The sequence below is a fragment of the Aspergillus udagawae genome (assembly GCF_001078395.1).
Source record: "Aspergillus udagawae IFM 46973 DNA, scaffold_3, whole genome shotgun sequence".
NCBI lineage: Eukaryota > Fungi > Ascomycota > Eurotiomycetes > Eurotiales > Aspergillaceae > Aspergillus > Aspergillus udagawae.
Window position 1 is genome coordinate 2,400,757 of NW_025091266.1, and position 27,002 is coordinate 2,427,758.

At 51.7% G+C, this 27,002-nt stretch overlaps 9 protein-coding genes across 9 annotated transcripts; 4 read left to right on the forward strand and 5 right to left on the reverse strand.

Annotated features, from left to right (window-relative positions):
• Nucleotides 1-770: 770 nt before the first annotated feature.
• Aud_004693 (glycoside hydrolase family 15 protein) lies at nt 771-2,957 on the forward strand (the record flags this gene model as incomplete). Its single annotated transcript, XM_043289630.1, has 3 exons — nt 771-2,532; nt 2,615-2,679; nt 2,733-2,957. 3 exons carry the CDS (start codon nt 771-773, stop codon nt 2,955-2,957), a joined length of 2,052 nt encoding a protein of 683 aa, XP_043145565.1.
• Nucleotides 2,958-3,448: 491 nt separating this feature from the next.
• Aud_004694 (anticodon-binding domain-containing protein) lies at nt 3,449-4,403 on the reverse strand (the record flags this gene model as incomplete). Its single annotated transcript, XM_043289631.1, has 3 exons — nt 3,449-3,610; nt 3,679-4,174; nt 4,270-4,403. The coding sequence occupies 3 exons, from the start codon at nt 4,401-4,403 to the stop codon at nt 3,449-3,451; spliced, it is 792 nt and encodes a 263-aa protein (XP_043145566.1).
• Nucleotides 4,404-5,263: 860 nt separating this feature from the next.
• On the reverse strand, nt 5,264-7,255 carry Aud_004695 (NADP(+)-dependent, decarboxylating phosphogluconate dehydrogenase; the record flags this gene model as incomplete). The annotated part of the gene is made up of 5 exons (XM_043289632.1): nt 5,264-5,704; nt 5,761-6,189; nt 6,249-6,700; nt 6,761-6,948; nt 7,239-7,255. The coding sequence occupies 5 exons, from the start codon at nt 7,253-7,255 to the stop codon at nt 5,264-5,266; spliced, it is 1,527 nt and encodes a 508-aa protein (XP_043145567.1).
• A 1,721-nt stretch (nt 7,256-8,976) lies between these two features.
• Nucleotides 8,977-10,095, forward strand: Aud_004696 (RNP domain protein; the record flags this gene model as incomplete). The annotated part of the gene is made up of 1 exon (XM_043289633.1): nt 8,977-10,095. One exon carries the CDS (start codon nt 8,977-8,979, stop codon nt 10,093-10,095), a length of 1,119 nt encoding a protein of 372 aa, XP_043145568.1.
• A 2,131-nt stretch (nt 10,096-12,226) lies between these two features.
• On the forward strand, nt 12,227-17,577 carry Aud_004697 (putative ABC transporter; the record flags this gene model as incomplete). The annotated part of the gene is made up of 16 exons (XM_043289634.1): nt 12,227-12,754; nt 12,805-12,976; nt 13,033-13,936; nt 13,988-14,110; nt 14,157-14,255; nt 14,312-14,436; nt 14,491-14,538; nt 14,586-15,255; nt 15,312-15,389; nt 15,440-15,724; nt 15,858-16,140; nt 16,190-16,441; nt 16,488-16,777; nt 16,836-17,289; nt 17,352-17,396; nt 17,449-17,577. The coding sequence occupies 16 exons, from the start codon at nt 12,227-12,229 to the stop codon at nt 17,575-17,577; spliced, it is 4,485 nt and encodes a 1,494-aa protein (XP_043145569.1).
• A 179-nt stretch (nt 17,578-17,756) lies between these two features.
• Nucleotides 17,757-19,549, reverse strand: Aud_004698 (uncharacterized protein; the record flags this gene model as incomplete). The annotated part of the gene is made up of 2 exons (XM_043289635.1): nt 17,757-18,861; nt 18,951-19,549. The coding sequence occupies 2 exons, from the start codon at nt 19,547-19,549 to the stop codon at nt 17,757-17,759; spliced, it is 1,704 nt and encodes a 567-aa protein (XP_043145570.1).
• A 547-nt stretch (nt 19,550-20,096) lies between these two features.
• Nucleotides 20,097-22,017, reverse strand: gmdA (putative general amidase GmdA; the record flags this gene model as incomplete). The annotated part of the gene is made up of 5 exons (XM_043289636.1): nt 20,097-20,221; nt 20,288-20,702; nt 20,759-20,806; nt 20,865-21,698; nt 21,748-22,017. 5 exons carry the CDS (start codon nt 22,015-22,017, stop codon nt 20,097-20,099), a joined length of 1,692 nt encoding a protein of 563 aa, XP_043145571.1.
• A 951-nt stretch (nt 22,018-22,968) lies between these two features.
• Nucleotides 22,969-24,143, reverse strand: alkB (oxidoreductase, 2OG-Fe(II) oxygenase family; the record flags this gene model as incomplete). The annotated part of the gene is made up of 2 exons (XM_043289637.1): nt 22,969-23,786; nt 23,867-24,143. The coding sequence occupies 2 exons, from the start codon at nt 24,141-24,143 to the stop codon at nt 22,969-22,971; spliced, it is 1,095 nt and encodes a 364-aa protein (XP_043145572.1).
• A 731-nt stretch (nt 24,144-24,874) lies between these two features.
• nimX (cyclin-dependent serine/threonine-protein kinase CDC28) lies at nt 24,875-26,078 on the forward strand (the record flags this gene model as incomplete). Its single annotated transcript, XM_043289638.1, has 4 exons — nt 24,875-24,911; nt 25,019-25,527; nt 25,588-25,751; nt 25,817-26,078. 4 exons carry the CDS (start codon nt 24,875-24,877, stop codon nt 26,076-26,078), a joined length of 972 nt encoding a protein of 323 aa, XP_043145573.1.
• Between the last annotated feature and the right edge of the window lie 924 nt (nt 26,079-27,002).

Here is a 27,002-nt window from a genome sequence, read left to right on the forward strand (position 1 = left end):
CCGAAGCCCTACGCCTTGTGCAATTATGATGAAGGACATGATATCACAGCCTTGACTAAAATGCAGGGATTATACAGGGCCTTGACAACCTTGATGACATCCCTGATGAAAGATAGCAATCATCTTGAAATTACCAATACTGACTAAGAGGAACTTGCATACATACAGAGATGGAAGGAGAATAGACGGTGAGAAGTCACGGGAACAACATTCTTGGCATGTAGAAAGGTACTCCATAGAATTCACCAATATCCATCTCCAAGGCTGGACTATTCCAGCCCAAATAAACCACCTCCAACTGAGGATGTATGATCTATCACATACTGGATGAAACTCAATGAGCTTCGGATGTGCATATGATTCGGTGACTTCGAATCTTTCACCGTGATGGTTCAATTCCATCATCTGTGTCGCTGGAGCTTCCCATGGCCAGGCTCTCTCCTTCATAGTACATTTTGGATACAGTGACTGCATCGGAATAGCAGAAAGCAAAAGCTATCATGATCATGACCACCGTCATCATCATCATCATCATGTCGTTACTATGTCCAGAAGCACAAGGGATGAAATAATCCTTAGATGGATATTACGAGACAGGTTGGCCCTATACGGGCCCCCTCATCAGCTTCTTCCTTCCTCTATGCTGTCTTGCAGCTCCAGAGGTTGTCGTGTCTGCACGTCGATAGCTGAATTTGATACTCAAGAGAATCACCCTTATCACCGACTACGTCCGTGATCACTGAGGACAGCCCTCTCTCTGATCCATCGTCATGGCCACTACCTACAATGCCATAGAAGACTACGGGCTCATCGGGGATATGCACACCTGTGCCCTTGTGAGCAAACAAGGCAGCTTGGACTACATGTGCTGGCCTGTCTTTGACTCTCCGAGCGTCTTCTGCCGCTTGCTAGACACCCAAAAAGGGGGCTACTTCAGCGTTTCTCCTCCTGCTTCTTCGCCTAATATCCTCAATAAGCAGCGGTACCTGCCGTACTCCAATATGCTCGAGACTCGATGGACCAACGAGGATGGCGTGGTGACCATGCTGGACTACTTCCCCGTGTCCCCCAAGAAGAGCGCCCAGTCGGCCAGGATCCTGTCCGGGTATTGTCCCTGCAACGAGCCCGGGGTGAACCGGTTCAAGTCCGGGCTGCGGCACTCCGGCGTAGTCAGGAAGCTGGACTGCAGCCGTGGCAATATGGACTTGGAAGTGGAGGTCTTCCCCGCGTTCAACTACGCCCGGGACGCCCACAACACCCGGGCCAAGCTTAACAACGATCTGAGCAAGCATCAACTCCAGACTGTCCACTTTGAGAGTGAGTCGGAGAAACTCCAGCTGGAGATCTTCGCCCATTCCAAGCAGGTCGAGAGGGTGGGATTTCCCGAGGTGAAGTTCAGCATCGAGGAAAAGCCAGGCTTGCAGGGACGCGGCCTTGTCGCTTGGATCAGACTGTCTCAGGGCCAGAGCATGACCTTTGTCATCCACAGTCCTGAGAAGATCGTGCCCAGCGACGCCATGATGGAAGCCTACCTCGACAGAATGGAGGAGGAGACGTTCGACTACTGGACCGGGTGGACCCGCCAGTGCACGTTCCGCGGTCACTACCGGGAAACCGTGGAGAGGAGCCTGCTCATTCTCAAGCTACTGACGTACAAGCCCACGGGTGCAATTGTGGCGGCGCCCACCTTTTCCTTGCCGGAGAACGTGGGCGGCGGCCGCAACTGGGACTACCGGTACTCCTGGGTCCGGGACACGGCCTTCACACTCTATGTCTTCCTCAAGATGGGCTACAGCGAGGAGGCGGAGGCGTACGTGACCTTCATCTTCGATCGGATCTTTCCGCACGCGCAGCAGGACGCCGGGCCGGGCTCGAAGCGGCCCTTCTTGCCGCTCATGTTCACCATCCGCGGCGAGTACGAGATCCCCGAAGTGGAGCTGAGCCATCTGGAAGGGTACAAGGGCAGCAAGCCCGTGCGCATCGGCAACGCGGCCGTCTTCCACACGCAGCTGGACATCTACGGCGAGCTGCTGGACAGCATCTACCTGTACGACAAGCACGGCAACCCGATCACCTACGACCAGTGGCTCGCGATCCGGCGCATGGTCAACTACGTGATCGGGGTGCGCCACGAAAAGGACATGTCCATCTGGGAGTCCCGCGGCCAGATCCAGAACTTCCTCTACTCCAAGATCATGCTCTGGGTGGCGCTGGACCGCGGCGTGCGCCTCGCCGAGAAGCGCTCCAGCCTCCCCTGCCCGGACCGCCTCAAATGGATCCAGGTCCGCGATGAGCTCTACGACGAGATCATGGAACGCGGCTACAACTTTGACCGCGGCCACTTCACCCAGAGCTACGAGAGCCGCGACGTCCTTGACGCCGCCGTCATGATCGCCCCCCTCGTCTTCTTCTGCCCGCCCAATGACCCCCGCTTCATCAGCACTCTCGAGAAAATCCTCCAGAACCCCAATGAGCAGGGGCTCTCCAGCGCCAAAATGGTCTTTCGCTACGACCACGAGAAAGCTCGCGACGGTAACCGCCCCTTCCATCCCATCATCCCATCCTTCCTCCCCATCCCATCCCATCTTATCCAATCGCTGACAAAACGTAACAGGCGTCGGCGGCCGCGAAGGCGCCTTCATCATGGTCACATTCTGGCTCGTCGAAGCCATGGCCCGCGTAGGTTTCCCTATCCGCCAGTCCCCTGATCAGTTACTAAGAAGAGGAAACAGGCCGCAAAATACAACGTGCCCATCCCGAACCTCTGGAAACTCGCCCTCGCGCATTTCGACAATATCCTCTCCTACTCGAACCACCTGGGCATGTTCTCCGAGGAGGTCGCCATCTCCGGCGAACAGATGGGGAATACCCCGCAGGCGTTCAGCCATCTGGCCTGTATCAGTGCGGCGCTCAATCTGGAGAAGATCGGTCGGGATCAGGATGAGAATTTCACTTAAGTTGGGTTTGGGTCCTGGGTTCGTTTCAGGGTTGTCAAGCTTCAGTGTACTGTTTGGAAGGTTATTTCAATCTTAGACTTTTGCAGGTTGCTTTAGAAGGGTTCTTTATTTTTTTCACAGGCTAGAAGCAAGATAGGATTGTTCTCTTTCTTTACTCTAAGAGCAATTGAATTGTTCGTATGATCAATTTGTTTGAGCAGGTCTACCGGCAACAGCCTGACAAGCCATTTCCCTCCCCGACCACCCTGCTCTGGGGGGGGGAATCTGAGACAGCTCAGCATCCAGCGAATTCTTCAATGTATATTGTTGTCCGTTGCTTATTTCGTTTTCCACATCCCCCGTCTTCTATCTGTCTGGTTAAATTCGTCATGTCAAGGCACTATTCTCGCGCAATATGCTCTATTTTTGGCGCGACAGGTGGTTTCACCCCACATACCTTCGCCTTGAATGAGCCTTGGGACTAAGCTTCGCCTCTGCAATTCAGATCCTTATTAACCGCCCTTTCTCTGCCCAGCAGCACCAGGTCCCGGTGAAGCACTTGCGCTAGCCGAGTTACGAGTATCCTTGACCGATGCAGAGCGTGAAAACGCCCCTGCCGTGCCGATCGTCGTACTGGCATTGCGAAGCTCGATCTTCTTGCGCTCCATTTCAAGCTGTATCCCCAGAACTGTTAGCTTTGGTTTTTTGCCCGCTGGACTGGAACTGAGTTGGAAGTACATACCACCTTGCGCACTCTGGTCAGAGCAGCTGTATCACCGGCCACGATTGATCGGCAATCGTCTACATGATAAGGAGGCGCAATAGTGACGGCATCTGCCACGATAATATTGGGTCCGTCCCACCGTGCGGGCATTGTGCGGCTAAACGCATCGAAGATCTCCTGTGCCTCCCTCGTGACCCCCTTTCCACGCCGCGCCTCGCTCTCCTGCAATTTGCCAATGGCGCTGGCCTCTCGAGCCCTCAAGGCTCGAACGTCAAGCGCATGCACCGGAGGTACGGCATCGGAGAAGGACGGGCCTTCAGCGGAGTTGGCAGTGGGAGCAAGAGACAGGAGTTGGAATGACTGGATCCGCGATACCGGGATAATGCGGTAATCGGCCGCTTGTGTCTGTTTGCCGTCGGCTGTATTGATAGCAACGAGATTTGTGATAGGACAGGCGGTAAATAGAGTGCCCTCGATCGTAGAAGACGTGGGGGGTGCAGTACTAATGCGAATGCTATCACGGGGAAACACTCAACACTCAGCTATAGAACATAGGGGGCTTGCGGACTCTAGCTGCGCCAAAACATCCCAAGGGAAACGGTTACTCACCGTGCGCCAATTGCGCCGCTCAATGCCACTTCCAACGGCACCATGGCAGCTGCCATTCCCGCACTTGTAGCTGCACCCGAGGGACCTTGCGCTGGTGCTTTCACTCCGACACCGTGGCGCTTGTTCTCTGCCATATGAATGCCGCCCTCGACAGAAGCAAGTCGAAATGAGGCAATCAATACCCCTAAGTCTTCCGGAAACTGGAGCCAAGGTAGCTGCTGTATCGACGAGTATGCGCCGACCGAGCCACACTAGTTCAAAACAGAAAGCCGACCGTACCGAGTTGCTCCCAATCCTCACTCAATAAATGTCGTCCGTTGAATTCAGGATCCCACTTCTTCGCGGCAGTGATGGAATCGACCAGTTCGAACTAAGTGGGACTTTGCGGGAGGAGGAAAATAGGTTGACAAAGGAGCGACGGCAGAAAGGAATAACAACAAGAATGAACCGATGCAACCAATGCGAGCCGGAAGAAAGTGAACAATATTGGGAAAAAGGCACTGCCAAGCAGACAGGATGATTGGCTGTGGCTGCTGGCTCGGAAGAAGGAAGACGATGGAGGTCGTCGTCGGGCGGAGAACGGAGAGGTCTCAAAGTGTTTTGGAGATGGAACAACGTTGCACTGCGGGCAGCTCATCACCGCCCGATCGAGTCTAGCGGCATCACCGATGAGCAAATCACTGTAGACAACACTCCTTCTCATCTACGTAGCAATATGATGTCAAAGCATTTTATCGAATATTTGAGTGTTTTTATGGTTCGAAATGGCTCGTACTAGAACCTTATACTAGAACAGAAGAAGACATTCATCCATTTCCGTGAGGACCATTAAAGAAGCATGCATCTAAGTACACTGATATAAGTCATTTTTTTACCGTCATCATCTATGTGCCCCCGAGCCATAGACAGGCCATACCGCATTTTCGAGTCACACTTTCCTCTCAGGGCAACGAGGTCTTACGTCCAGCGCAGTGCGTCGTGTCTCCGTCAGAATTTAAACAACGTAGGTGGAAGCGGACACGTCACCACCACGGCCGGTCCAGTTGACGTGGATATCCTTGCCCTCGGGGTAGTTCTCGTTGGCGCACTCGGGCTTGATGCGGAAGGTGTGAGCACCGAAGTAGTCACGCTGAGCCTGCAGCAGGTTGGCAGGGAGGTCCCGGGTGCGGTATCCGTCGTAGAAGGTCAGAGCAGTGCTGAAGGCGGGGGTGGGGATACCCCAGAGGGCGCCCTTGCTGACGACGTTTCTCCAGCCCTGCTGAGCGTTCTGGATGGCGGCCTTGAAGAAGTTGTCGAACAGGAGGTTCTCCAGGTCGGGGTTGTTGCGGTAAGCGTTGGTGATGTCCTTGAGGAAGACGGAGCGGATAATGCAGCCACCACGCCACATGAGGGCAATGGAGGGCTTGTTCAGCTTCCAGCCATACTCGCGAGCAGCCTAATCGATCATTGTCAGTCATTGCAGGTAACATATGGAGATGTGCAATGGTTTACCTCCTGGATGAGCATGAAGCCCTGAGCGTAGGAGATGATCTTGGAGGCATACAGAGCCTGCTCGAGGTCATCGATGAAAGCCTGCTTGTCACCGGTGAACTGGGGGGTAGGGCCATCGAGGAGGCTGCTGGCACGGACACGCTCGTCCTTGATGGCGCTCAGGCAACGGGCGAAGACGGCCTCACCGATCAGGGTGACGGGCATGCCAAGGTCGAGAGCGTTGATGGCGGTCCACTTGCCGGTACCCTTCTGGCCGGCCTTGTCAAGGATCTTCTCAACGAGGGGAGTGCCATCGTTGTCGTTGAAGTAGAGAACGTCACGAGTGATCTCAATAAGGAACGAGTCCAGGACACCCTTGTTCCACTTGGCGAAGACATCGGCAATCTCGTTGACGGGCATGCCCAGACCACGCTTCATGATATCATAAGCCTGTCGTCATGTTAGTGACCTGTTCCTTGCAGAGTATCTGAGGAAAAGGCGTGGCTTACCTCGCAAATCAGCTGCATGTCACCGTACTCGATACCGTTGTGAACCATCTTGACGAAGTGACCGGCGCCCTCGTCACCAACCCAGTCACAGCAAGCCTCGCCGTCACTCTTGGCGGCAATGCTCTGGAAGATGTCCTTAATGTAGGGCCAGGCCTCCTCGTTACCACCGGGCATCAGAGAGGGACCGTAACGGGCACCCTCCTCACCACCGGAAACACCGCTACCGACGAAGCGGATGCCCTTCTCCTTCAGGTACTTGGTGCGGCGGTTGCTGTCGGGGAAGTGGGAGTTACCACCGTCGATGATGATATCACCCTCCTCGAGATGGGGCAGGAGAGACTCGATGAAGTCGTCGACAGGCTTGCCAGCCATAACCAGCAGCATGATACGGCGGGGGCGCTTCAGCTTGGCGCAGAATTCCTCGACGGAGTGAGCACCGACAATGGACTTGCCTGGATTGAATCAGTTAATTTGGCGTTCCCTCAATTGAAATTTATTAGTGAAAGCCTCACCCTTGGCCTCATTGGCAAGGAAGCGGTCGACCTTGGAGGTCGTACGGTTGTAAGCGCAGACAGTGAAACCGTGATCAGCAACGTTGAGGATCAGGTTCTGGCCCATAACGGCCAGACCGATGAGACCGAAATCAGCACTAGGTAAAGGACGCGCCGGTGCGCCGACATTGATGCCGGCCAAACGGGCGCTTAAGTCAGTTGGTAGATCCTCAGGTGAATAGTTGAGACAGAACTGGGAGACGGTATATTGGGGAGCTGCAAACGCATGCTTTCGACGGTAGGAAGGTTGAAAAATCAACAAGCTCAATTTTGAGCTTCCTATAGCTCAAGAGCAAGCTTGTCCAGCGCAAAGTATAGCCTTGCGACGTTGCCCTCAATGCCACCAAAGGTACCGAAGTGGATTGAAATCCAGGGGGGATAGAGTGATGGTGATGATGATGTAGTGGATGGATGCGGATAAACTCTAGAGAGTACTTACACAGCTTGGTCAGACATGATGGAAGGTTGAGAAGAGGGGTATATGTGGGATGAAGTTCAAGGAGATAGACCGTAGACGAAGAATCTACAGAAACAGCTCCAATAGAAGATGATGAAAGACGAAGGGTATTAGAATGGATTACGGAGAAGAAAAGGAGAAGAAGGGAAGAGGAGAGAAGATGTCAGAGCCGGATTATTATTATTTTATTACTAGGAATTAGGTGTAGTTAATTACGGACCTTGGATGCTGACGGAGCAACCTTCCGTCATGGTGGGACACTGCACAGGACAAGAAGTGGACAACGGGCGGGGCACCAGAAAGAACAGAGGGAGCAGAGTCGTCCGGTGAGTTGCAGACTACATAGATAGAGTAACGCTGGAAGCATCCATTGGAGACCACGGAGTTATGGATGATTACTTTAGTATTAGTTGATCATAAATCAATCCCACGGATGGTGGGATTCTTAGACCACTGCAAAGGACCTCAGCACTGCTGGACAATTACCTCCTTTCTGAAGAACTCTGGATATGCTACTACATACTCTGTACACACTCTCACAAGGTTATCGAACAGTTGTATCCTCGTTGTCCAGGAACTTCGGAGATGACGGTAGTCGATGGCGGGGCACAGGAGCTGTAAATGGAGGGGCAAAGATAGCCAAAAAAAAAGTGTGCTGAGACTAACTAGTAGCGGTGCTAGTGCCTCCAAGTCAGGTGTGCTCGGTGAAGCAAAGGAGCCCTTATACTTCCGATAACTTCCTGAACAATAATTACTCCGTCTATCAAGATTAAAGCATTATCAGGCATGATTGCTAAAGCATGGTCGCTTTTACGCTATCTCCGTGGGAATGTTGGCTTTTATACTCGTCTGTACTCTGTATTTAGTAGACCATGCGCTCCTCCGGGCTTTTGTCGCATTTGGTCTAGCAGTTAACATTGCACAAATACTGAATCCATACGATAAGCTGGTAGTAGCGCTCTTGGTTTTTGCTACACCAACGGAGTTTTAGATGCCCATTATCGCCTAGAAGAATATTTTTCCTACTCACCGGGATTTCAAGAATAATACAGCATCTGATGGATTACTGATGCAGAACGTCTCGTCCCCCATAACGCCGTTGTCGGCTATTGCATTACCCAAAGCGGCTTAGGGTGGGGGTTGCATCATTCTGTGGTAAATCCGTTGGGCAGCTTAGTCATCGAGTCAGTGGCTGAGCCACTGCTTGGGAACAATAATTTGCCGCAATCCGGAGACCCCTACGGCAAGGCAGAGGAACCAGCAGTGTTTTCTCTCTCTTGGCGCAACATGGACAGTAAGCTGGATTGACCTCACTTTGGGATTCAATTATTGCCACAGGACAAGGACTCAAACTGTCCCGTCGACACCCGCGACAATCTCTCTTCGAGACATACGGTCGTCAAGATACACCCTCTCTTTTTTCATTCGGCTCAAAAGTGTTGACTGCCTCTTGCGTGTGTCGATTCTACCACCAATCTTCCATTGCTTTCTACGCAGTTGAACGGCCATTCAAAGGATACAAGTCGAGAACGAAGACGGTCGTGGTGCATCATTCACTTGCCTCAAAATAGATTCAGGATTCGGGACCTTTTTCAGGCGTGACGTCTGACGTGTGACTGCTCGTCAGTCAGGCCCTGAAGGTACGTGTCTGCTGCTACTCCTGCACGCGGCGCAATCAAACCATCCATACCGTATCTCTGTTTCGAACGCTCCGTTCATCATGTCCTTTCCGCCACCTCCAGGTCTCAAACAAACACCATCTTCGCTCCCCGCGCGGCCACCAGCATCCGCAAGCACAGCCGCCGCATCTTATCAACCTGCATACTCGGCCGCGCCCTCATATACAGCTCCAGCTGCCAGCAGCGGATATGGCGGGACCGGCTCTCGGACGGGCTATAATTCCTTCACAGCGTTCCAGCCTCGTGCCGTAGCTTCCAGTCAGCCTTATCGTACCGGCAGTCCGGCCGTCTCGACGCCGCCAGCTACGGCAGCGGATTACTCGGCGCCGGCTGCTACAAATTACGGTAGTTACTACTCTCAGGCACCGCAAACGTACCAGGGTGGACCGACTTATTACGGCTCCGCACAGTACAGTGACACCACCTATGGCCCATCTGTGCCTCACATTCAAAATCCGTTCACTGCTACAGGGACGGGAAAAAATTACGGACGCAATGACTCCGGTCTAGATCCCGAGACAGAAGCTCAAATTGCGCAGTGGCAGAGCGCTTATGCCAACAAAGAGGAAGTTCTGGGAGGAGGCAAGGTAGCAGGTCGTCGCGACGGAGCCACGGGAATGCCAGGTGCTACCGTGGGAACCAACACACCGACTAGTGCGACAGCGACGAGTACCCCCACGCCTGTGCCGGGCCATCCAGAGCAATCGGCCAAGACCGTTGTGCGTTCCGGCGGTGGCCAGACGTGGGCCGATCCGACTCTACTAGAATGGGATCCGGCGCATTTCCGACTCTTCGTGGGGAACCTCGCGGGCGAGGTGACGGACGACTCGTTGCTGAAAGCTTTTTCGAGGTATTCATCCGTTCAGAAAGCGCGAGTCATTCGGGACAAGCGCACCCAGAAGAGCAAGGGGTATGGATTTGTCAGTTTCAGCAACGGCGATGACTACTTCGCGGCTGCTAGGGAGATGCAGGGCAAGTACATTGGCTCACATCCGATTTTGCTGCGACGGGCCACCACGGAGATCCGTCCGACGACGAACAACAAAGGCGGGAAGAAGAACGCTGGCGGTCAAGGCGGAGGTCAAGTCGGGGGGAAGGTCAAGCATGACGGCGTCAAGAAGCCGGGCAAGACGAGGGGCGGACTGAAGATTATAGGTTGATAAGCATCTTCCATTGCGTATATCAATATAATTAATGATTCGTAAGACATGTCATTTTGTGTGTATGTACTGATCGCATGAAATATAGTACAAATAATACCGTCGCAAGTATTTTCAATCGATCGGTTGCATGATATACCCAACTCCAAGCGCCATTGCCCATCCTTTGGACATCAGAAAGTCAACCAAACCAAGAATATACACCTGATGTCACCACTGAGCATGCATGCATTATGCAAGACCAATATCTATGAGCGACATAGATCAATGTATAAATATGTTGCTTTGTTCGTATCTTGCTTCAAACTGCGCCCCATCAAACCCGAATTAGAGAGCGCCGAGCGAAAGGCCAGTGACAGGCCTGATACTCGTCCCCACACTCTCATCGACGTCAAGCCAAACGGCGTGATTCATAACAACATGGCGTAGTATAAGGTAGTTCAAATCGTAACGCATCAAGTCATGCACAGCATAGAAGGAAGATCGTGATCGTGATCGTGATCGTCGTCGAAATAATCGGTAAACACGGACAATAAGAGGTCACCCCTCCTCAGCGCCCTCCTCATCAACAGCCCGTTTCTTGGAGAAGAAGGAGACGTGGTTTTGCATGGCGTAGATGCCGAAGCCGGCCAGGGCGAGGATAATGAAGAGGATTATGATGATAATCGCGATGGTGATGTTTTTTTGGACCATTTCGTTCGGTTCGTCTCCCCGGAGAGGAGTGAGATATATATATACGGAGTAGAAGTTCTATGACGGTAATGTAGATATGTAGATGAAGGTCAACGAGACCCTCGAAACCGGAAATCCTCCGTAAGGGGTGAAGAAGAACAAGATACGAGAAAGAAAGGAGGGATGGAAATTCTTCGAGGGACCATGTGCATGGCCGGGTAGTTTTAAGGGACGTGGCCCAGCCATGTTGATTTCCTTGTGAAGTATCAACTGTCGGTGGCTGGGCTGTGGGACAGCATCGTGTTCCTCCGCACGGGAAGAGATGTATCTATAGTCGGGCGCTATTCGTTGGGCAAGCCGATCCTGATTGGGTTGAGGGTACTTAAGCTGTCGGGCTAGTTGTTAGGCTAACCAGGTACCAAGTACTTTGGGCCCAGCCTCCGCATTTATCAATGGCCACAGGATTGACAATGGCAGAGGCGCACAACTCATATTGAGGGCCAGTTTTTTTCCTGTCAAGGAAGATTGATGCTGTTGAAGGGTCTTTATCTAGTAGGAAGATAGTGTCTTTTTTAAGCTATCATCTTGGCTCGAATCCACATCTTCTTGGCAGGTATGCTGCACTAACTGCAGCCTTCAATCTAGGGATTCCTTTTGCTTTCATGACGTCGTTGAAGGTTGAAGAAGATCTTGAGCTGCAAAAATGTCCTGAATAAATGCCTCTCAGAAGAAGGAGTGAATGTAACATTATATACTTCATACTACACCAAAACCTGGAGAAGGACTTGGGTGTATAGAGCTGTTTCCTTTTAGGGAACATCCTCTACGTCAACGTCACTGACTTCTCTTATCGGTTCGATCAACACCGATCCGATGCTTGGCACTTCTGTAAGATGACCCAATGTCTCGACAACGGTCTGATTCTGCTCGAATTGCAGAGTATTCCGAATTGTTCACATGTGACTTGGCTACCAGTAAACGGAATGCTCGGGTCTATCCAGATCGCAAGTGATGATCTCATTGTGATCGTTTGGCCCGTTCCATCGATGAACACGCGCACATGACTGGACAGATCCTTGGATCACGACACTGCATCGATGGGAAACACAACACACTTCGGACACTCGGGTTTCGTGTTTTCCGATGCGAAGCTGCTCGTATCGGCATGAATCAGGTTGATGGGCATCTGGATCGTGCCGAGTTCGCCCATTTCACCAATAGTGATGTGCGCTGAGATTATTCACCAACTGGCATGCACTGATATGCTCGGTCAATCCAGATCAGACATCCGGGGGAAGACATTGCATTGAACTCCCTGACGTAATTTGTTTTCATTTCTAATCCCTGCGGGCTGCCTTGTCATGTGTCTTCGATATCTATAGGCCATTTCTAGGCTTCCTCTACGCCTTCGATGTGCAAGTCTTTCATTCTACATGTAACCTGATCTGCAGCCTGCATCATGGACGCTGAGCGCGCCGTAGAGCATCGAAAGGAAGTGAATGCTTCTCCAGAAGCGCAATCTCCTCATGACCTTGCGAATACTGCAGCTTCACCAGCAGCCTCCGGTTCCGTCTCTGAAGATTATTCTTCAAACGACGCAGAACCATCGACTGCATCCGAGGATGCCAGTTCCAAGTCAACTCGGGATGGACAGTACGGTGACGACCACGTGAACCGTATTCTCTCCCGTCGACAGACCAGCCGTGGAAGCGAAGGCCATGAGGATTTGGCTCAGATTGCGAAGCTGATGTCTCGCATGTTTGGCAAGGAAAGGAAATCCGTTTCTGACGAGGAGAAAACCCGGCATGCTGGTGTCATATGGAAGGGCTTGACAGTGAAAGGGGTTGGCCTGGGAGCTGCCTTGCAGCCTACCAACGCCGATATCTTTCTTGCTGTGCCTAGATCCATCAAAGGCTTGTTGACAAGAGGCAGAAAAGGATTCGGTGCCGGCCATCACCCATTGCGGACCATACTCGACAACTTTACCGTCTGTGTACCCTTCTAACTTTGATCAATGCACTGTCTGACTGTGTTCAGGGCTGCGTGAAACCCGGTGAGATGCTCCTAGTTCTTGGACGGCCGGGGTCTGGATGCTCGACTTTTCTGAAGGTGATTGGCAACCAAAGGGCAGGCTATAAAAGTATTGAAGGAGATGTACGTTATGGTGGCGCAGATGCCGAACTGATGGCCGACAAATACCGGTCTGAAGGTACAGTTGCTACCTCATCCACACTGCAAGCATACTTTCGCTGATTAAACCTGCAGTGTCCTATAACCCCGAAGATGATCTCCATTATGCAACTTTGACCGTCCGAGATACTCTGTTGTTCGCTCTTAAAACTCGCACTCCAGACAAAGATTCGCGCATTCCAGGGGAAAGTCGAAAGGATTATCAAAACACATTTCTCTCTGCCATTGCCAAATTGTTCTGGATTGAACATGCGCTCGGCACAAAAGTCGGCAACGAGCTCATCCGTGGTATCTCAGGAGGAGAGAAAAAACGTGTGTCTATCGCCGAGGCCATGATTACCAAAGCCAGTACACAATGTTGGGACAATTCGACCAAAGGCCTCGACGCCAGTACAGCTCTGGAATATGTACAAAGTCTGAGGACTCTTACTGACATGGCGAATGTATCCACGATTGTAGCGCTTTACCAAGCCTCTGAGAATCTTTATAACCTATTTGACAAGGTCATGTTGATCGAAGAGGGCAAGTGCGCATACTATGGAAGCGCCCAAGATGCAAAGGCATATTTTGAACGCCTAGGGTTTGAATGTCCCCCACGGTGGACCACCCCGGACTTTTTGACATCGGTCAGTGATCCACATGCGCGGCGTGTCAAAAGTGGATGGGAGGATCGAGTCCCGAGATCTGGTGAGGACTTTCAGAGAGTGTACCGCAAGAGCGATACGTACAAGGCTGCCCTGCAGGAGATTGACCAGTTCGAGAAAGAGTGGGAGACGCAGGAGCATGAACGTGAGAAGGCTAGGCAGGAAATGCCCAAGAAGAACTACACCATTCCCTTCTATGATCAGGTCATCGTTCTAACCCGTCGACAATTTCTGATTATGTACGGCGACAAACAGACTTTGGTGGGAAAATGGTGCCTCTTGACCTTCCAAGCTTTAATCATAGGAAGTTTATTCTACAACCTTCCGCCCACAAGGTTCGTCGATATGTCCACTGAAGGATGATTTCAAGCTGATCTATGTCCTAGCCGTGGTTTATTCACCCGAGGGGGCGTCATGTTCTTTATTCTCCTCTTCAATGCCCTACTCGCGATGGCTGAACTTACAGCATCTTTCGAAAGTCGACCGATCATGCTGAAGCACAAAAGCTTGTATGACTATCTCCTGCAGAACAAAGTACAAGACTGACTCCTTCAGCTCCTTTTACCGCCCATCCGCCTATGCTCTAGCCCAGGTGGTTGTTGACGTTCCATTGGTCTTCATCCAGGTCACTCTTTTCGAGTTGATTGTATATTTGTATGCACCCTGTCAGGCTTCTAGTCATGCACTTTGACGCTAACTGTTTGTCCAAGTATGGCAAATCTCTCTCGGACGCCGTCCCAATTCTTTATCCAGTTCCTGTTCATCTTCATTCTCACAATGACAATGTATTCTTTTTTTCGAGCTCTCGGGGCAGTGTCTGCTTCTCTTGACGTCGGTATGTGCCAAGTGTGCTTTTCATTGACGAAACCTTCTTTTGCTAATTGAGCAGCTACTCGGCTCACCGGAGTTGCCATACAAGCATTGGTCGTCTATACAGGTAGGATGAAATTCTCTCGGAATGACACCCTTTCTCACGTCACTCAGGTTATCTGATCCCGCCGTGGAAGATGCATCCGTGGTTGAAGTGGCTGATCTGGATAAACCCCGTCCAATATGCGTTTGAAGCTGTCATGTCCAATGAATTCTACAACCTCGACATTCAGTGTGTAAGCCCGAATGTTGTACCTGACGGCCCCAATGCGCAGCCCGGTCACCAAAGCTGCGCGGTCCAGGGAAGCAGTCCGGACCAGCTACTTGTCCAAGGCTCGAGTTACATCAAGACTGCTTTCACATACACTCGGTCTCATCTATGGCGGAACTTTGGCATCATCGTCGCGTGGTTCGTTTTCTTCGTCGTCTTGACGATGTTGGGTACGGAGTTGCAGCAACCCAACAAAGGCGGCAGCTCAGTTACAATTTTTAAGAGGAGCGAAGCGCCAAAGTATGTTGAGGAAGCAGTGAAAAACAAAGAACTCCCTGAGGATGTGGAATCAGGACAGAAAGAGAATGCTGCCAATGCTGATCCCGAGAAGACCCAATCGGGAGAGTCTGGGAGTGAAGTCAAAGATATCGCTCGAAGCACGTCTATCTTCACTTGGCAAGATGTCCACTACACCATCCCTTATGAGGGCGGGCAAAGGAAGCTTCTGCAGGACGTACACGGATATGTTAAGCCCGGCCGCCTTACTGCCTTGATGGGAGCTTCCGGAGCAGGGTCAGTCATGCCTATCACAACATTGAAACCAAAGTAGCTGACACAGGCCATTACAGGAAAACTACTCTACTGAATGCTCTGGCACAGCGGGTCAATTTTGGCGTCGTTACTGGTACCTTTTTGGTAGATGGAAAGTAGGTCTTACTCCCACGGTTCGCATCCTGGACGTCACTTACAACTGTAGGCCACTTCCTAAGAGTTTCCAGAGAGCAACTGGTTTTGCTGAACAGATGGATATCCATGAGCCCACCGCAACTGTTAGGGAGTCTCTCCGCTTCTCTGCGCTTCTGCGGCAGCCTAAAGAGGTGCCTATTGAGGAGAAGTACGACTACTGTGAGAAGATCATTGACCTACTTGAGATGCGCCCAATTGCCAGTGCAGCTGTGGGCTCCGGAGGGACGGGCCTGAACCCCGAACAACGCAAGCGACTCACTATTGCAGTGGAGCTGGCAAGCAAGCCTGAACTTCTGTGAGTATTCAAAAGCCCAATCACCGTGGCCTCAGGCGAATACTGACTAAGGTTGCGTCTGCCCCCATCGTCGGCTCATCCCGTTGCGGCGATCTTGCGCAACTGGATGAGCCTACAATGGGGCTAGATGCAGGGACAGCTGTTTTCTGGACGAACCGACCTCGGGCCTTGATTCCCTTGCCGCGTTCAACATTGTGCGGTTCCTTCGGCGGCTTGCGGATGCTGGGCAAGCAATTCTTTGCACGATTCACCAGCCGTCTGCGGTTCTATTCGAACAGTTTGATGACCTCCTACTGTTGCAAAGTGGAGGTAAAGTTGTGTACAACGGAGAACTGGGACAGGACTCGAAGAATCTCATCGAGTATTTCGAGTCGAACGGTGCTAAGAAGTGTCCACCTCATGCAAATCCTGCCGAAGTACGTCTTACACCTTGTCCGCCTAAGATTAAACTGACATAGCTCCCAGTATATGCTCGAGGTCATCGGCGCCGGCAATCCGGAGTATAAGGGGAAGGACTGGGGAGACGTCTGGGCCCAGTCTCCTCAATGCAAACAGCTGGCTGAAGAGATTGAAAAAATCATCGACTCCCGCCGCACTCGCGAAATCAGACAGAATAAAGACGACGACCGGGAATACGCAATGCCAATCTGGACGCAAATAGTAACTGTCACCAAGCGGGCGTTCGTCGCCTACTGGAGATCTCCAGAGTATACTCTCGTAAGTGTGCGTTTCGTCATGGAGAGTTGATGCTAACAGCCAAAAGGGCAAATTCCTTCTTCATATCTTCACGGGGCTCTTCAACACGTTTACCTTCTGGCATCTGGGAAATAGCTACATCGACATGCAATCGCGGCTCTTCTCGATCTTCATGACTCTCACCATCTCGCCGCCCCTGATCCAGCAGCTTCAGCCCAGATTCCTACACTTCCGGAACCTCTACGAATCGCGCGAGGCCAACTCGAAGATCTATTCATGGACCGCGATGGTCACCAGCGCCATCCTCCCGGAGCTCCCCTACTCCATCGTCGCAGGATCCATCTACTTCAACTGCTGGTAAGCTCACCCCATTCAACCCAGTTCTAATCATTTCTCACAAATCCGACACAACCAGGTACTGGGGCGTTTGGTTTCCCCGCGACTCCTTCAGCTCCGGCTACACCTGGATGCTGCTCATGGTCTTCGAGCTCTACTACGTCAGCTTCGGCCAGTTCATCGCCGCCTTCTCCCCCAACGAGCTCTTCGCCTCCCTCCTCGTCCCCTGCTTCTTCACCTTCATCGTCGCCTTCTGCGGCGTCGTCGTCCCCTACGCCGCCCTCCCCCACTTCTGGCAGTCCTGGATGTACTGGCTCACCCCATTCCACTACCTGATCGAGGGCTTCCTCGGCGTCCTCACCCATAACATCCCCGTCCGCTGTGTCAGCAAGGAGATGACCCAGTTCTCGCCCCCACCAGGCGAGACGTGCCAGAGCTACGCCGGCGCCTTCGCGAAACAGGCTGGCGGGTACGTCCAGGACGCTGCGGGCGACCTATGCTCGTATTGCCAGTATTCCGTCGGGGATGCATTTGTACGTTCTCCCCTCCTCATCCATGTCTATGTCTTTGGTATTGACTGATGTTCTTATTCCAGGCGGCGGGTTTCAACGTCTTCTACTCGCACAAGTGGCGCAACTACGTAAGTGTCTCTCCCTATTTTTTGCACGCGAATGACGCGCTGACAAAAGCAGGGTATTTTCTGGGCTTTCACCATGTTCAATTTCGCGGCAGTCTACTTCTTCTCCTGGCTTTATCTTCATGGCGTGGGTGATTTGAAGCGGTTGATTAGTGCGCGGAAGGCGAAGAAGGGTGTACAGTGATAGTACTACCAGAGCCGTAACCTTCTGTTCGGTCTCATGTATTATGATCTAGCTATCCAATAATAGACGACTTCCTTGCGAGAACTGAAGATGTATATGTCATTCCAGTATTTGTACAGTTAGATAGGAGCGTCCAACATGCATTCGCCGTTGCAAAATACCTCCTGATGCCTTCATCACTACGGCCCAGAACTAGGCGGCGGCGGCCCAGATTGACTAGCCAAGTTCGAAACGGTGAGAGACTGGTGACTGTGCGGATTCCACGTATTCGGCGCTGAGGCCGACGGATTTGTAGCCGAGGTGTGGCTACCATCTGCGCCATTCATTAATCGAGGACGCTTGGCTTGCGGACCTGCTTGCGGACTCCGGAGAAAAGGCGAGGTGTGCTGGCTGGATGGGGCCGAGGCGCCCCCGGTATGCGAGGACGATTGATCCGGGCTGGAGGCGTGGGAGGGGCCAGGAGCGGGCTGCAGAGCTCGCGACCTGGCGTGTGCAGACGGAGGCGCAGAGGCAGGGAGCTCATCCGTCGCGCGGGGTTTGGTGTCCGTACTGCTGCGATCATCGAGCGGAGGATTGCCGTACCCGACGCCGACGCGGCCCATGGTCTTGTCGTGCATCACAACCCGCTTCCACTTGGCCACGACGCTGTCGTAGTCCCACCGAGGCGAGCCGGGGCTAATCTGGCTTTCTTTGGCATCTAGCTCCCGCGCAATAGCGGGTGGGAGCGGTAGGGTGTCTGGCGGGAAGAGCGCGAATTCTCGGGGCCATTGGCAAGAACCCAGCTTCTCGACCTGCGCGCGTAGCTGGTTGGCTTCCTGCTGGACGCGAGCGAGCTGTTCGTCCAATATTTTCCGTTTCTCCACCTCACGGGCGAACGCGCGTGTAATTTCAAGATGCCATGCCTCTACTCGGGTCTCCGGTGGCAGCGAGGCCCAGTGTTTGAATGCCAGCTCGAGATGCCTCAGGCTCATGTCTTCATGCTGCTGTGCGCTGCGGTTGATCATGTTAGCGTCCAGGCCGAGTCCCGGCCGACCGGGAGAGTCGTTCGCGGAGTGCGCGGACAGGTGATCGGATTGCCACTGGTCGATCTTCGCTCGAATTGCCTGTCGTACAATATCAAGATGTTCTACCCCAGGAGGTTTCAATGGGAAAGATGATGGCGACGGGAACGGATTGGTAGAGAAGAGACTGGGAGGTGGGGGCAGCAGCTGAAGGCAGAGCGAGGGGAATGTCTCCGACTGAATATCGAAATCGAACGGCGAAAGCCGAGGTCGCATCTGAGAACTACTGTGCGCATTATTGTTAGTAATGTCTTATTCAATTTTCTGGCACTTTCTTCAGTCGCAGGGGACCGAGTGGTGACGGGCACGCACGTTGCAGCTTTGATATTATCCAGAACCTCTCGCAGAGCCAGCTCCAACGCCCTCATTGTATCCGGATCCTTGGCGCTAGCCCCCCTACTCGCATAGTCCGGAAGATGCACCGCCCCTGATCGAGGCTGCGACGCCGCGAACCGCGACCCCTCCGGTGTCTGACCCGGATTGGGAATATCATTGATGACCCCGGTCGCATGCCACGTAGGGGTGTTAAACATCATTCTGATCGCGCCCTCGCGCGGCTTCGCGCCGTGTTCTCCGCCTGCAAAGTGCTCCGACGGGCCCTTGCCCATGGCCCGTTCAGGAGTATCTCGTTTGCCGGAGGATGTGCGGGCCTGCCGTCTGGTGATACCGCTTCGAATGCGCCGAATCTCTTCAACATCGTGGATTCCGTCGGGCTTTTTCTTGAAGAGAAATTGATCAAGGTGTCGGCCGAGGGAGGACGATGTGAAGGCCTGATGACAGTACTGGCATTTTCGATCCTTCACGGAAGCCGGATTCTTGGAATGGCCTGCCGATTGGGACTGGTTGTCGTCGCCTCCACCAGGAGAGTTTTCTGGAGTGTCGTTCGGACGAGAGGGTGTGGTTTCCGCCATTGTTTCACAAGAGCGTAAAAAAAAATTCAAGTTGTTAGCGAACGTGAAGTCGCGGTGATACCAAAAACGCGTTGACCAGCTCTCATCCGAGGAAGCTCTGCAGCTCAATGCATGAAAGAAAAAGGCCCGCGCTTGTGCGTCAAAGCTGGAACAATGAAGAGTGGACCCCGAGATTGGACGTGAGGGACGTGATAAAGCTGCAAGTAATGGGAAAAAAGAAAAGATGGCTGAGCTGGAACGAGGACGAGAAAAAACAAAGAAGAAGCAAGGAAGAAGAGGAAGAAGAACGAGAATGTGGACGTGACGATCGACAAGTGCCAAGCTTTACGGTGGGGAACTCGAGTCTGCGTCTTTTGCTCCGAGGTTAAGATATAGAACATGAGGATATCTCCTATTTAACAATGCCTTTCCGGATAGCTGCTACAATGACTCAAGAGCGAATGGGATACATGATTTCAAGGTTGCGATTTATGATGCTACCTCCGCGTCGAATATAAATAATAACCAGCTGACCGCACATCAATCAAGTAGAACCTAGAAACTAGACCTATTGTGATGCCTCTTTGACCTTCTCACCGATATATTCAGCTAATGTCAGCATTTTCTCCTCCTGGAATCGTCGTCCGACGATCTGAAGCCCGGCCGGCGCCCCGTGGTAGGTGTCGGCATCATCTGAGAAAGGTTAGCAAGTCGTTTTAAAAGGGTGAATCCAGTGATCAATAAGACGAGCTAGCTCACAATCTTCATAAACTAGCCTGTCCACCTCGCTCAGGAAGTCATTTCGTGGTCGAGACACGTCAATTGTTTTGTCTGCACGAGTCACGGGGAACACGACGCTGGTGTAGTCTAGCAGATTCACGAATGATGAATAACCAACATGACGATATTTCTGAGGAATCACGGCCGCATGTGGTGCACATGGGCAGATGAGTCCGTCCACCGGCCGTCCAGTACCTGTCAGCTCAGCAGTACTATTCCAGTATTCCATATAGAGCTTTTGGTATTCCCGCTTCTTGACGTTCAACGCTGCAACTTCCAGGGCTGTCTTGTGAGTGAGTCTAGTGTCGACTATGATCTGTGGAGCAGGTTCTTCTCCAGATAGTCCAAAGTGATACTCGACATCTGCTCCACCGTCGGAGGTGAAAGCTTGACCCTGTCGGAGTCAGTATACTTGGAGCCCAAGGAAAGTGGACAAGGGACGAAACATACGGCCAAGTCTTGTGCGATACTGTGAGATGGAGGTTCCCATTCAATGACCTGATATCCAACTTTGTCAGCTTGACATAGGCCATACGCATTGCTATAGTTCTCGTACCCTATGTCCGAGCTTTTTCAGCGTCTCCTCGACGGTCTTCATAGCCCGTGCAATAGGAGGGTGAGGCTTGGTTATCCCATCGTCGTGCATAAAAGCAAAAGCAAGCTTGGAGGGATCGGCTGCTGACTGCTTAACCAGAGCCCCGACCTCTCGTTCAATATCTTCGCGCCAGGGTACCTCGAGCACCAGCGGATCATGGAACCAAGGCTCTTGGCTGAGTACAGCCTTGAAAAGCATTCTCAGAGAGCGCGCTGTTGTTGCAAGCGGGCCAATAACGGATAGGATGGTATTCTGACCGTCCATGGAGTTTGCAGCACCCTCGTAAGGTACCCTGCCGGACGAGGGACGTATTCCGTAGAGGCCGTTAAATGCAGCCGGTATACGGACGCTACCACCAATATCAGTGCCAAACCCTCCTGGAGACCCCCTCAGGGCGATAAGCGCGCCTTCCCCGCCAGAGCTTCCTCCACAAGAGAGAAGTCGGTTCTGCGGGTTTGTTGTATACTTGATGATGTGGTTGACCGTTTCTCCTGCCATCAGAGTCGCAGGCACACTTGTCTTGCAGTACAGCACTGCTCCGAGGTTGCGAAGCTCCCTGACAAGCTCGCTTTCAAACACACCTTTTCTTGGATCTTCCTTTTTGCCCTGGAACGTACCGATCCAGCCGACATATCCCATCGTCGTCTCCACGCCTCGCACATGAAACTGGTCCTTCAGACTGACAGGAAGACCGTGAAGAGGCCCAACAGGCTTCTTATGCTCAGCGAAATAAGCATCAAGCCTTTTGGCGTCTTCAATAGCTGCCTCGAAGAATACTTCATGCAGACAGTTCACCTGGACACTGTCAATAAATGGCATACATTATAGTTGCTAGCAGACGTACAAGCTGGTGTGCCAGAGCAGCCCTATGGCAAAATGCCTCCGTTACCTCAACAGCAGTCCAGTTACCAGACGTCGTCTGCGTCGCAATGTCCACGGCATCGTTTCCGGTAATCTCTAGCTCCCGAGGACTCAAGAACTGCTCAATATAACCAGTAACATCCCGTAGTTCGGATGGTGATGGGACCGGAGTCTGAATCCTCCACTTGGTGGGAATTGCATCGAGGATGGACTGGCGTTTGGCATCAGCCAAGGACCTCCAGTCCGCAGTCATTGTGACTTAACAGCTTGGTTTATTAGAAATTATGGGATATAATTGAGGGACGTAGCACAAGGGATAGCTCGTCCGGTAGCAAACGTACACCTTAAATCGAGGGCAGGCAGGGGGAGAATGGGGTCATTTTCCTTGTCTTAGGCATCAGGAACTCCGTATCTTTTCCGATTAGGCAGGTCGAGAGGTGCCCTGGTTTGAGATACCATGAACATAACCGAGGCCGTCGATGATTATGCGGAATCTCGCATGATTGTCAGTCGCAGCGGGGAATGCGGGGCAGTGTTATCTATCCAGTAACGTCTGAGATTCAACTCGTATTCTGTTGTCCAACATGGATATACAGTTGGAGAACCATCGGATGTGAATCTATGGAGTAGTTGGAGTCGTACGGGATATGTTATGGCTTGAGAAAACTCAGTAATTGTGGTAGTAGCCTAGTAGTCCTGACGAATCTCTGTCCTTTCCCGCAATGGGTATCCGAACAACCGGATTGTCGAATTTCAAGAAGATACTGTTGAAAGAACGAAGTCTTTATCCTCAGCATACTAGCAGTGGTTCAATCTATTCTTTCATTGTCTCGAGCGTCTGCACGGCCCATCTCGTAGAGGCCGGCTACACTTAATGCCCCAGTTACTGGATTCTATACCAGTTCTCACTTCGCTTTGTAAGCTTGGAAGGCGTAATATATATCCAATCCCATGATTTCAATAACAGGGCGCCCCAGAAACTCTTCATCATTTGGGCCAAGCCGGAAGAGATGATGATGTTGATACATGGTAGCCTGTAATATGTCAAACTGGTAGGTAGATTCTCCTGGCTGACGGATGATCTATCCATTGGCGGCAGATGACCAGCCTTGCCCTCATGGAGCACATGACGCTCGTCTCTGACTGGCATACATCTATAGAGATAACCCGAGAGGGATATCAGAGAATTTGAGACCTCAGACGGTCAACCATGAGACTCAGTCGCAGACATTTGTCGGACGTTGAGATTTACTCGCTTGCCGGCCATCCAGCCCTTCCACTTACCAAATGGTGTCTTATCAGTCGTGGGGGAGGTACTCCATGGCCAATCAGCCAACCAATCCGGGCAAGTGCCAGGGACAATTTTCGGTACTGCGTGCCATGCAAAGCGAGAGGTGCCATCCATGTACACAGCATCCCCCGAGCGAAGACGGATGATCTCACAATCAGTCCCATCGTCGTGGCTGATCAGGAAGAGGCCATCGCAGCCGAAACTGATGCTGATCAAGCCCACATCGCACTCCTCACTGACATCCCGATGAGGGCTCAGAGTGTCGCCAGGGGAATACACATTCAATATGGCCGCCTCGGCTTTTGTTTGAGGAAAGGCTGCGTGCAGCAGATTGGCAATATCAGCAGGAAATGCAGGCGGGGGTCCCGAAGGATATTCTTTAGCAGTCCAATCATACTGACCACCAAGGGTCACCCAGCGCAGCTTCTTGGTGAGCATTTGCTGAACGGTAACCGGTTTATGGACCTGCGGGTCTATGGGAAATAAGACTCTAGACGGATCGTCTTCAAAGAAAGATACAATCTGTGGCACTGTGGAGCCATCTTCAGGTGGGGACACGGCGGTGTTGGGTTGACTTGCGGGTTGACTTGCAGCTTGACCAGGGTAGGTGACCTGGTAATGCAGGTGAAGATTGGTCCGATGCTGTGGATTTGACAGGTCTCGATGGAACAATCGAGAGAGTAACTCTACTTGAACGGCAGGAGGGAATATGGAAGGGACCATTTGCAAACCTACCACATGTTAGGAGTCGATTGCTCTGCTTCTTGGTTTGCGCTCGCTTTCAAGGAGACCAGGGCTGTGGTATGCTAACCAGAGACGGATTTGTGTGTATAGACAGGTATAGTTTCAGGAAGAGAGTCCTCATGTTCTCCGGCAAACTGGTGGAAAATCGGGCGAAGGTCATAACTCGATACCCAATGCGACACAGATATATTGTCTGGAAGATCATGGGCATCCAGAGCCTTTAGGTCAATTAATGTCCCATCGGTGTTGATCTCAGAAAGCGTGGCCTTTTGAAGAGACTTGTAGCGTTGTCGGATAGCCTCAGGGGGTCGTTCATGAGCATTGAGCTCTTTGATATGAGGCATGGTATTGTGCAAACTGCGAGGATAAGCTTTACAAGTATAGAAGCCGAGTCAATTCAGTGATCGCCAAAATGATGAAGGCTATCTCGCGATACTTTTCCCTTTAGAAGTATTTTCATCCCAAGATAATCAAGCAGTCAGTCCGCAGATTGGATGATTGATTGTCTAAGCTCTGGTATGCCCCATCATCAGGTTAGCGTTGCTGCTCAAATCCAAGAGACAGAGAGAAACGAAGAAAAAAAGAACCATCTCGGAACGCGCTCACCGCCTTTGTCGCGTTTTTGTTTGTGTACATCCATTCATTATTTGTGGTCTGACCGCCTTTGTCTCCCCACCATCAAAAGCAGGGACGAAAATAACAACAAGCCTCGTTCGATTTAAGATTACTCGACTCGACGATCCGATCGACAGCCCTTCAGACGCACGTCAATTGATCGATTTCGGTCAATCTTGACCTTGGCCCTTGGATGAATCTGTGTGGTGTCAGACGCGGAACCGCCCAGCTCTCCCCCTAGCTTGGAGTTACCATTCATCCCTATCCCCTCCTCGCAGCTATTAACATCAATTGAAACCCCATCTTAATCCTCCTTGTCCGAGCGACCTAGTGGACACTGTGCATTTAACACTGTTGTACCCCACTTGCCAGTAGTCTTGCCCGGCAATTAGCTCGTGATTCCACCCATCCTACGAGCAAAAGTTGATTATCGAGAATCCTTGGCAAGGAGACTGTCACCATGGAGAATTACCAGAAAATTGAGAAAATTGGAGAGGGTATGTACTATGACCTAGGTTCTGCATGTTTACTATGTGACTTCTAGTCCATTTCCTCCAATCATCATCAGGGAATAATCAAGCTGACCCGTTATTCCCATGGATAGGAACCTACGGTGTCGTCTATAAGGCCCGTGAACTCACCCATCCCAACCGTATTGTTGCCCTGAAGAAGATCCGACTTGAAGCAGAAGATGAAGGAGTTCCGAGCACTGCCATTCGCGAGATCTCCCTTCTCAAGGAGATGAGCGATCCGAATATTGTACGACTTCTGAACATTGTCCATGCCGATGGCCACAAACTCTATCTTGTTTTTGAATTTCTTGATCTCGATCTCAAGAAGTATATGGAGGCTCTTCCTGTTAGCGAGGGTGGACGTGGAAAGGCGTTGCCCGAAGGTTCTGCATTGAGCAAGAACATGGGACTCGGAGATGCTATGGTCAAGAAGTTCATGGCCCAATTGGTGGAAGGAATTCGTTACTGCCACAGCCATCGTATTCTGCATCGTGATCTCAAGCCTCAGAATCTGCTCATTGACCGTGATGGCAATCTGAAATTGGCCGACTTTGGCCTGGCAAGAGCATTCGGTGTCCCTCTGAGAACCTACACACACGAGGTGAGACCATTGGACCATATTGACTGTCAATAAACGTAGAATACTTATATGGTGCTCCAGGTTGTGACACTCTGGTACCGATCTCCCGAAATCCTGCTCGGTGGTCGTCAATACTCTACTGGCGTCGATATGTGGTCGTGTGGTGCTATTTTCGCCGAAATGTGCACACGCAAGCCGCTGTTCCCTGGCGATTCCGAGATTGACGAGATTTTCAAGATCTTCAGGTATGTTATCCATTGTGGCAAATGGTTATTGAGGGTCATTTATTGATTCAAGTCTCGCACCACAGACTCCTTGGTACTCCTGATGAAAACATCTGGCCTGGCGTCACCTCGTTCCCTGACTACAAACCAACATTCCCCAAGTGGAAGCGCCAAGATCCCCATACACTGGTCCCTGGCCTGGAGGAGGATGGTCTTGACCTTTTGGAGGCTCTACTAGAGTACGATCCCGCCCGTCGAATCTCCGCCAAACAGGCCTGCATGCACCCATATTTTGCGCACGGTACCGCTTACTACTCTGGCCGCGGTCGGAGAAATGGATATCACTAACTGAAGACTTGTCACGATTTTCACTCGTTCGTCTGTATTGTATGTATGCATGAGAGGCTGACAGAGGCCGAATCCACTGGGAGCCGTTGGCAACGCAGCTGACCTCGCTGACTTACTCGCCCTGCTGGCCTGTGACTCGTTACCAATGTGTCGGGCGCTGCCTCTTCTTTTATTTCATCTTATCTTTTTTCTTTTATTGGCTGCAATTATTGTTCTACGGCGTTAGTGTGGTGTGATAAGGCAGGAAAGAGGTTAGGTTACTGGATATTTCATGGACCATTTTTCCGTTTCGCAAAAGCGTACATACCATATACCTGTTTCAATATTGTGTATCTCCTAATTCTACGTTTATCGTACGGAATTGATTCTGAGGACGCGGGCCAGCCATTGCACAGCTGGCTCCCCGTAACTGGTAGTGCTTACCAAGATGACAGGAGCCGACATGGTCAAGATTATGCAGAAGTCTACAGAAAGAAGCTAAGAATGCAACAGAATACAGAGAAGCTAGCCCATTTTGATTCCCGATCCAGGAAACAGGGCCGTAGGGCGTCTTAACTGGAATCACTAACCTCCATCAGCCTTGCCAGTTTCCAGGTTTCTGTACGACACTGGAGTGGCACAGCCTCAGGCACACACACCGTATTTACTTCTTCCGGATGCTGACTGAATGCTGTGAAACAACATCCCCTGTTCACAATCTGATGGATATGCCAAATATGTTATTACAAGTCTGCAATCGTTGCTAGGAATAACTATTCTAAGGGATATTTCCTGTTGGTTCAGCTGCTGTAAGCATGTTTTCAGCTCAGGGGCCGGGCCACCAACAGACAAAACGCCTGGGTATGGATTTGGGTTCATCTCACGCTTTTCAATGATTGGCCCGACTCAGCCCAAGCGCATTCGACTCTGCATAAGCGTCCTACG